Source organism: Haliotis rubra, unplaced genomic scaffold (genome assembly GCF_003918875.1).
Source record: "Haliotis rubra isolate DU_JTF1 unplaced genomic scaffold, ASM391887v1 Scf12, whole genome shotgun sequence".
NCBI lineage: Eukaryota > Metazoa > Mollusca > Gastropoda > Lepetellida > Haliotidae > Haliotis > Haliotis rubra.
The window spans coordinates 1,528,175-1,538,858 of record NW_025765114.1 but is presented as its reverse complement, the minus strand read 5'-3'; the positions used below and the strand labels follow the sequence as shown (position 1 = coordinate 1,538,858).

General features: G+C 40.1%; 2 protein-coding genes across 2 annotated transcripts; one reads left to right on the top strand and one right to left on the bottom strand.

The window, feature by feature from the left end:
• Nucleotides 1-1,117: 1,117 nt before the first annotated feature.
• Nucleotides 1,118-2,927, bottom strand: LOC124261956 (UPF0434 protein Meso_3270-like). Its single transcript, XM_046696321.1, has 3 exons — nt 2,892-2,927; nt 1,471-1,610; nt 1,118-1,346 (listed from the first exon to the last, which is right to left on the bottom strand). Exons 1-3 carry the CDS (start codon nt 2,925-2,927, stop codon nt 1,199-1,201), a joined length of 324 nt encoding a protein of 107 aa, XP_046552277.1. The 3' UTR covers nt 1,118-1,198.
• Nucleotides 2,928-6,708: 3,781 nt separating this feature from the next.
• Nucleotides 6,709-10,590, top strand: LOC124262210 (ribonuclease P protein subunit p29-like). The gene is made up of 6 exons (XM_046696680.1): nt 6,709-6,850; nt 7,021-7,082; nt 7,444-7,658; nt 8,175-8,243; nt 9,254-9,429; nt 9,645-10,590. Exons 1-6 carry the CDS (start codon nt 6,799-6,801, stop codon nt 9,779-9,781), a joined length of 711 nt encoding a protein of 236 aa, XP_046552636.1. The 5' UTR covers nt 6,709-6,798; the 3' UTR covers nt 9,782-10,590.
• Nucleotides 10,591-10,684: the final 94 nt, after the last annotated feature.

Genomic DNA, 10,684 nt, shown 5'->3' with positions numbered 1-10,684 from the left:
GGATATGGTGGTGGCTGATTGTATCGACGTATGGTATACTGATGATGAACGGGGATGATTGTTGACGTGGTGGTTTGTCTTTTGGGTTGACTGTGGTGTTGATGGTTCTGTTGACTTGGTTAGCTGGATAATCGTTAAGGTTTATGAAGACATGGCGAAGGTGTTCTAACTCAACTTCAAGGGCTTGGGTTGTGGAGCTGATGTTCTTTGCTCTTTTGGCTAGGGTGGCGATTATACCTCTCTTGACTTGCAGTGGGTGATTAGATGAGAAGTGAAGATATTGGTCCGTGTGGGTTGGTTTGCCATCTATAGTCTGATCTATTGTTTTCAGCAGCTATTCGTGTTTTTTCTAAGTTTTGCCCGATTTTACGAGTAAACATGCATTTCTAGATATCCTATTACACATCTCACTGAAGGCCCAGTTAGGCCGATGTGGATTATTTCAACATATGCTACTTGAAGTTGTGTAAATTTTAGGGATACAGAGTAACAGCCTAATTCTGACAGTACTTTAACTGGTATCATTCAGTCCCTAATGGGGTCATTGACAACCAGCACTTTTAATACAAAGCGTGAAAGTGTTTCATAAGGCTTCCAATTACTGACTGACCGACTGAGTTTGGTTTTGCGCTGCTTTTAGCAATATTCCAGCAACATCGCGGGGGGGGACACCAGAAATCCAATTACAGACACCACTGAGATGGATGTGACTGGCTGCTGTTGTAGATCTTTATCCATACAGAGCTGTGCATCACAATGGCGACTTTTACTCAAAACGTCCATGATTAACATTTTTGAGTTTGACATGTGACATATTATTTCCAGGTGTTTTCAATTAGGAGATAATCCTATATTGTGTTTACATTTTGGAAGTGATTATAGTTGGTTGAACGCTGCTAAATGTTTCATTTAAAACCTCAGGCGTAAACACAATAGGATTATCTCCATTCTGCCATGACATATACACCATGAATAAAACGCGTTTTAGATATGCACTCATTACCCTTACGTAGTGTTTTGACACTACGCGCAGTGAACCGGCTCTCAGAAGTGGTTATTGAAAAATTTTCACTTCTAATTTTTTAGTAACAGCCAATCAAAAACAAACATACTTAAATGTCATGGTAGAATAGTTTATGATCACATGTCACATGGCTTGAGAGGTAATGGTGATACCCGACAACAATGGAAGTCTGGCTCACACAGGTGGAGTACAGTCTGTTTGTAATGGTTTGTCAGTCTTTATCATGTGGGCGTCTGCTGGAATAAGGTTTGGGATGCCATTGACTATTGGGTAGGCAACACCAATATCATCACAGACAAGTTGATTCTTTCCTCTGTCATACCTGGAACAGACAGGATTTAGAAGATGTATTCATGACAGCTTGAAAGATAACTATCTTCAACCATTACCAATTATAAGTCAAATTCTTACATTTACATTTGTAACTGCTTTTGCAGTACACTTACCTAAGAGGTTTTTTAGAGAGTGGACAGGATATGTGCTCCAGGACGGTTTCATCAAAACTCCCTGACTCATTGGCCTTTGCATCTTCTAACAAGGTCTGTGTGGTTGAAAGCCACCTTGATGATGCCAGACCACAAGGGGGCTAGCGCTCTTCTGCTGCCTAAAAATATTAATGGAGAACTATAACAATTACGATATACCCATAGGCAGGGACCTAACAACAGGTAATACACTGATCAACAGGGACATTACACCAGGTAATACACTGATCAACAGGGGCCTTACACCAGGTAATACACTGATAGATGGGGACCTAACACCAGGTAATACACTGATCAACAGGGGCCTTACACAAGGTAATACACTGATCAACAGGGACCTTGCACCAGGTAATACAGTGATCAACAGGGACCTTACACCAGGTAATAGTGATCAACAGGGACCTAACACCAGGTAATACACTGATCAACAGGGACCTTACACCAGGTAATACACTGATCAACAGGGACCTAACACCAGGTAATACACTGATCAACATGGACCTTACACCAGGTAATACACTGATCAACAGGGACCTTACACCAGGTAATACACTGATCAACAGGGACCTTGCACAAGGTAATACACTGATCAACAGGGACCTTACACCAGGTAATACAGTGATCAACAGGGACCTTGCACCAGGTAATACACTGATCAACAGGGACCTAACACAAGGTAATACACTGATCAACAGGGACCTAACACCAGGTAATACACTGATCAACAGGGACCTAACACCAGGTAATACACTGATCAACAGGGACCTAACACCAGGTAATACACTGATCAACAGGGACCTTACACCAGGTAATACACTGATCAACAGGGACCTTACACCAGGTAATACACTGATCAACAGGGACCTTACACCAGGTAATACACTGATCAACAGGGACCTTACACCAGGTAATACAGTGATCAACAGGGACCTTACACCAGGTAATACACTGATCAACAGGGACCTAACACCAGGTAATACACTGATCAACAGGGACCTTACACCAGGTAATACACTGATCAACAGGGACCTTACACCAGGTAATACACTGATCAACAGGGACCTTACACCAGGTAATACACTGATCAACAGGGACCTTACACTAGGTAATACACTGATCAACAGGGACCTTAAAGGTCACATGCAACCAAAAAATCAATCATAATTTAAACAGTTATCACTTATTCATGACATATAATATACATTGCTGGTTATGAAAAAACATATAAACAAAATTATAAGCGTAAAATCGCAAATCAAATATGCAATAATTTGTACTTAGGTTTACTTCCCAAGAAACGAAGCAGCCGGGATACCGAACCCAGTCAGAGCGGGTGAGAGATGTTGGGTTTTGTAAATACATGCTCATTTATTTGTGCATACCATTTTGCAATCAACAGACATCATCTTGTCACTCATGATGTACAGGTATCACAACTGCCTGTCTGTGTAATTACATAATGTGACAGAGACCGAACTCGGGCCATAAATCAATGCGTTTTGTTTATGGTGTATAGCTGATAGGTGTTAAATTCAAATTGCATGTGGTTCAGTATGCGTGCGCAGATCATTAGCAGACAGGCAAGCCAGATCACTGGAATCTGTCTGTCAATAAAACAGACAGAGTCGAGGTCTGTGACAGACACGCATAGCCTATATCACAGCTAGAATTGTCAGCGCTAAATAAACATTGCTTTTAAGTATCCACTGACCGAATGACAGGACCTAAAAGAAGAGCGTGTGGTGGTAATAGACAATGAAATTATATAAACAGATTAAATCCCAATGATAATCTACTGCCATAACCATATAAAAGCTCATACTGTAATACACTGATCAACAGGGACCTTACACCAGGTAATACACTGATCAACAGGGACCTTACACCAGGTAATACACTGATCAACAGGGACCTTACACCAGGTAATACACTGATCAACAGGGACCTTACACCAGGTAATACACTGATCAACAGGGACCTTACACCAGGTAATACATTGACAAGTAACAGTCATTGGTATACAAAATGAAGAGTAATGGATGAAAGAACACAGTCCTTTGAGCTCCAGTAGAGGTTGAGAGGAAAGAAGATTGATAGCCATTGACACTGACATACTGAGTTCTATGTACCCTGAACCTTTAACCCATCTGATAATGTTTTTAATAACACCTAGATCAACAGTTTACCTCAAAAGGTGTGGCTGCATGGCATGGAGATGAGAATAAATATTATACAACTTGAGATTTCACTTATTCATGATTAGGTAACTATACAATTGATAGACATGGAGAAAGATAAATCATGTATAAACATAAATTGATCTGGATAGTGAAAAGAGCAAAATAACCAAATGCCGCAATCGTGCGTATATCACTGAGTTTGCAGGCAGTACAAGAAGTACACGAACAACATTTGACAAGTAAACATCCAAATACTGATTCTGACCAATAGGAAATGTTAGTCACATATGCGTAAATATGAAGTCGAGCAAGAAGTAAGTGTTCACTTGTGTGATCGAACACATGTCATGCCAGTTAATGCTTATCTTTGCTTGTACTTCCAAGTCCAAAAAATGGACTCGAAGCCCTACAGCCGGGATACCGAACCCAGTCAGAGCGGGTGAGTGTGCACTCAAGTGTAATGGCTGGCTCATTTGCAGATGCCCCCACGGCTCATTGTGTGTGTATATATAGAGATGTTGGGTTTTGTAAATACATGCTCATTTATTGTGCATACCATTTTGCAATCAACAGACATCATAACATGTCACTCATGTGTACAAGTATCACACCTGCCTGTCTGTGTAATTACATAATGTGACAGAGACCGAACTCGGGCCATAAATCAATGCGTTTTGTTTATGGTGTATAGCCTGATAGGTGTTAAATTCAAATTGCATGTGGTCAGTGATCGAAGTTGTGTATTGAATATTGTCATTAGCAGACAGGCAGGCAGACACATAGGTGTCAATAAAACAGACATTGAGTTTCGTCTGTGACAATGACATATCTATATCACAGTTAGAAATTCTGTCAGCGCTAAATAATGACATTGCTTTTAAGTATCCAACTGAGAAAATGACTCGGTAAGAAGAACGTGTGGTGAAATAGACAAATGAAATTATATAAACAGTTAAATCGGTAATCTACTGCCATAACATATAAAAAGCTCACGCCTGTGAAATATCAACAAAACATTAGAAAAATAGCTCACACCAAAGCCTTCACCGAGTATTCACCGGACAACCCACTTCCAAGCTGCGCGCAAACCTATTTCACTGCGCATGTGCTATGACTGTAGCCCAGCGCAGCGCAGCGCAGCCCCGCTGGGGGAAAATTAGTGAATCATTTGAACTACGATTTCGCGTGTTTTTTCATCGTGTTATTTTTCAACTTTATAAGTTGAATTTGCATTTTTGATGATTTGTTTCGGTAAGTCCATACCCAAAGGTATCAGAATCTGCAAAGTTGTGTTTTACGTTGCATGTGACCTTCAAACCAGGTAATACACTGATCAACAGGGACCTAACACCAGGTAAAACACTGATCAACAGGGACCTTACACCAGGTAATACAGTGATCAACAGGGGCCTTACACCAGGTAATACACTGATCAACAGGGACCTTACACCAGGTAATACATTGATCAACAGGGACCTTACACCAGGTAATACACTGATCAACAGGGACCTTACACAAGGTAATACACTGATCAACAGGGACCTAACACCAGGTAATACATTGATCAACAGGGACCTTACGCAAGGTAATACACTGATCAACAGGGGCCTTACACAAGGTAATACACTGATCAACAGGGACCTAACACCAGGTAATACACTGATCAACAGGGACCTTACACCAGGTAATACACTGATCAACAGGGGCCTTACACAAGGTAATACACTGATAGATGGGGACCTAACACCAGGTAATACACTGATCAACAGGGGCCTTACACCTGGTAATACAGTGATCAACAGGGACTGATCAACAGGGACCTGATCAACAGGAAAGACCTACACCAGGTAATACACTGATCAACTGGGACCTTACACCAGGTAATACACTGATCAACAGGGACCTAACACCAGGTAATACAGTGATCAACAGGGACCTAACACCAGGTAATACACTGATCAACAGGGACCTTACACCAGGTAATACACTGATCAACAGGGACCTAACACTCATAAGTAGGGGCTGTGCACTCGGTAATACACCTATAAGTAGGGGCTGTGCACCCGGGTGATACACCCATAAGTAGGGGCTGTGCACCTGGGTGATACACCCACAGGCAGGGACCTTACACCAGGTAATATATTCCTAGACAGGGACCTTACACACAGGTGATACACCCATAGACAGGGACCTTGCACCCAGGTGATACACCCATAAGTAGGGGCACCAGGTGTAAACAATATACAGCATACGACCTCAGGGACCAAGAACAGAAAACAATGACTTTTAACAATTGAAAACTGCTCACTGGTTAATATAATCACAATTGTGATCTGACATCACTGTTAATTGTATAAATAATGTTTAGTTTGTCACAGAGTTAATTTCCGTAAAGGTATTTGTAATCAAACCATACATTTTTAGAGCCGTTGGCGAGGATAGATAACCTACCCTTACACAACTAAGCCTAAAGACAGAGGAGGCACCAGTGGTCAGTGAAGAGATACTATGGAACTTTCATGAAATATGTCTAATTGTCATAGATCTATTACTATTTCATATACTGGGTGGCAAACGTTTCTATAAAATCGCGCTAACACAACGATGATCCGATCATATAAACATGTATTAATAATGGCATTGCCCAATGGCCCACTGAAAAAACCACAACAACATTCTGTAATCTTATGTACACGCCAATTCTAATTTCAAACTGCAATCGCCTTAAGACTTCACTTTTATATGTCAATATTCACCTTGAAACAAATATTTTGACATGTGTTTCATGGACGCCGCCATGTTTAGGGACCAGTCAACGTTCGTCAAATTTTCAGTGAAATGTAAAATATGTGCCTGATTTTATTTTATTGACTCAAGAAATTCATAGTAAGGATATAGTTTAAAAAGCATTAGTTAATTATTTTTTACCGTATTAGAGGCAATTATGTTGAATGGAGGTAGTTATTTAGAGTACAAAAATAAATATGGTCCCCGGTAAACTTTCTTTCCTTCAAAGATGAAAACCTGTTTAGCAATGGCAATAACGGGGAGCCAAGTTGCTGAGCACATTCTGATTTCTGTTCGTTGGACAAAATGAATTAACTTACTCATGATGTCTGAAAAACGCCAAAGACCGAGCATGGAAACTAAAGCCACCACCGGTACCGTAGTTATTGTAGTATACTGATATTTATCTAACCACAGAACAGGATATTTACATCGGTGTACCAAGGGAAAGTGCAAAAGTGACTTTTTGTAATGTACATTACGTTATATTGATGGACATGGTTCATATACGTTCACTGTTCTCTTTAACATGTTGTTGTTTCAGACACTCTGTACAGTCAACTCCCATTGTCAGTTAAAATACATGGCCATGAATTAGGACTCAAGGTAGGAAACAAGACAGCTGAGTTCTGCTGATGAGCATGATGAAAGGACAGTTTGTGTCCACCATATGTATGATGCTGATTTGACTCTTACATGTAACCATGGTAACAACAATGTTAAACACAGAGTGTAATATTGGCTTGTGTGGTTTTCAAGCTATCCATACTTTGTACAGTGGTATGGACAAATGAAATATGACATAATTTACAGTATATATGTATGTAAATGAGATATCACTGGAAATGTGAATTTTATCAATGTTTTATGCATAAATTTATGTAGAATATTAGACATGGTGAAATTTTATGTTCTGTCAGTTTAATGCATGATAAGTTCTTGCAAATTGTATTAATCTGCTCTGCAGCCAATCAAGAAGCAAGGCTTTGTGACAGCGTTCCTGGAGAAGCACCTACCAGTGCGTAGACTACAGCAAGGGGAGGGTGACCTCAGTCACAAGGTGGAGTTCCTGGATGCCAGGAAGAGAAAGAAGGTTAAGGAGGCCTGTGTTGGAAAGAAAGGACTCTCAAACAAGGACAGGAAGCGACTCAAACTGTTTGACATCAAGAAGGATCAACAAAAGTAAATGACAAGATTGACTTCTTTCAACAGATATTGCTCATCATTGATTATCCATTGCATCAGTAACCCTAAGTACCCTGGACATATTTGGATGTATTTGATACCATAGTTCAGAAGTGATATGACAAATGCCATCACTTCGACCTTTAACATGTTGAAGCTCACACTAAATTCTTCTTTTAACATGTTATATTTGGGATTACACTCTCTCAGTAAAGAATAGATTCTAGTACTTTTGTTGGGTTGAATCCCATCTGGGATTCGTACGCACACTCTTAGAGTCAGGCATAATAGTTGTCACCATGTGGAAGCTGTGTTGGTGGATTGGATAAGATGGCCGACTTTGTCTGTTGCATATATTTCTTATTTTTATATTTGGAACATGTTTAGCAGATGTTTCTCCTGAAACACCACATTGATTTATGACTTATTAACTGGTGTAAAAGATAATTAGAATTGTTTCGCATATATCTGTCTGTAAAATCTGTGAGATTCTGATATTGTGACTGCACACAGGTATGAGGATTATCTCCCCCTGCACGCCCTGTGGACAAGCTATGTGAAAGATCTCATAGACTTCCAGCAGTGAGTAATCTTATGACCATGATGTGTAGTGGATATATTCTTGTAACTTTCCACTGGTGAGGACTCCAAGGCAGAACCTGTTGTTGCTTCATGTTGTTGTGTGGGTGGCATGTAATGGGTCGTCCGACTACACGAATCATGCTTTCAGTCACTTGTTTGCTCCATCTGGACTACTTTCAGTCTGCTGTAATACAACTGGAGTGATGCTGACTGCAGCCTTAAGCATCACCTGTAATGTAAGTCAGAGGTTATCTGGTTTACTTCATCAGTGACCTCATGGGAAGATTTCTTTGTTTTTAAAATTAGGGCCTGTTCATAATTTATGGCTGAGGGGGCCCCTGATTTGTGTGTGTGTTTGACCCATTTTGTTCTCGGGAGGTAGGGGGTCATCAGTTATGTAAACATGTACAGGCGGGAGGTTGTCATTGCTTCTGTACGTAACATGCACAGGGGTCACTTACTTTGTACATACATTGGGGGTGGGTGGGCGGTGGAGTTATTCACATTGTACATGCTTCTCCATAACAATTTTATCACATCACATTTCATGCTTTATTGGCATCAAATGCAGACCCAGAAACCTGAAGTTGGTGTTTTTGTTCACGTTTTGAGTCGAGCATGGTGTCCAACACCCTGGATACCTCTAGCTAGATTGGAGAAAGCAGCTGTATTGAGGGCAGTACTTTGTCTGATACTTACTTTCTAACAAAGCTGCCAGTCTCTGGTCAGGTACTAGTTATACAATGATAAATCATTAGATTTTCATGTACACTTGTTAACACATAGTCTTAGGTCTCCATATATGTTGAAAACCTGCAATGTGTGTCCCCTTTAACTTGACATTAATATCATACAGTCCAACCACATATATAAATGCTTCATATGAATCACAATAGTTCATTTATACAAATGCCTTTTACAATTTGTTAAGAAAGAACATTTTTGAAAAAAAATGGATGGAATATAATGATTTTTGTATTGTGGCCTTATAATGTTTTTCTTCCTTTGAGATTGAATGAAAAGAACCACATGACAGCCACTGTGAAGTTTATGAAAGCTGACCTCCATGGCTGCATCATCACAGTACAAAGGTCCAAGTGTGCATCCTATGTGGGTACCACTGGGATAGTGTTGAAGGAATCTCGCAACATGTTTCAGATCATCACAACTGACAACAGAGTCAAAGGTATCATGGTGTACTGGACCTCCTCTTAAACAGATGTTGAAATAGTTATTTGTGCTGTGAAACTAACCTGAGACTGGAGTGACAATGTGTAAAACTTTGTAAAAGTTTATGTGGGTTACAGTTGTTGTATAAGAGGTAAGAGCTTTGTTGAAAGAGACCCTGCCCTGTTTACCATTCCTCATTACTGCACTGCCCTGCCCTGTTTTGTCTTCCAGACATCCCCAAGCGGAACAGTGTGTTCACTGTGAAGGTGGAGGGGTTTCGATTCACTGTACATGGTAACCATTTCAAGGTGAAGACTGCCGAGAGGCCAAGTCGCCGCTTCAAGAGTAAAGCCACTATTGACCTGTGAAAGTCTGTTAACATGGTTAAGTCCAATTAAACTCAGGAACTGATGCCATATGAAGTAAAGGCTTCAGTGTGGCTTGCTGTGTTACTTTATCATGTAATGTATCCAGTTATTGCCTTGAGCAAAGTTTCTTTTTCTGAATGAATGGCAGCCTTTCCAACTAACTGAAGTGGGCCATAAAATGTGAATGTGATATGTCACATAGACAATAATATGTGATAATAACAAAGGCAGTGGAATCCTCAGACTGTTATGTGTAGCATGTGTTCTATCCCGAACTGTAATGTCTGGTGAATATGTGATCTGGCAGTCTTTAGTTTGTTGTTTAATGCCGCGCTCAGCAAAATTCCAGCTATATGGCATTGGTCCGAAAATAATTCACTCGTGCCAGACAATCCCATGATCAGCATCATGAGCATCGGTCTATGCAGTTGGGATATGATGACATGTGTCAAGCAAGTCAGCGAGCCTGATCATCCGATTCTGTTAGTCACTCTCACTTCTTCCGATAAGCATGGGTTACAGAAGACCAATTCTAACCCTGGATCTTCACGGTCTCTGGCAGTCACTACAGTGGGCCATGGACTGACATATGTCTCCATTACTTACCAACTGGTTTATAAAGCAAACAACAATTTAAAAATAATCTGTTTATTTCAGATAGTATACAAAAATAGAGTAGAACAATAATCATGATAATTATCAAAATCAACTGCATGGACAAATATTAATACATGCAATAAAAAAAAATGTGTTGCATGCATATGTACATGTTAAAATTTATGTATTAAATGAAAGTTTGTTAAAAGGTATCTTAGGGATTTAGTTGTCATTTTTCTTTGTACACCTCTTGTCTGCCTGAAGAGAGGTGTACAAACTACTGCACCCTCAAGGAAAGGCTAACAG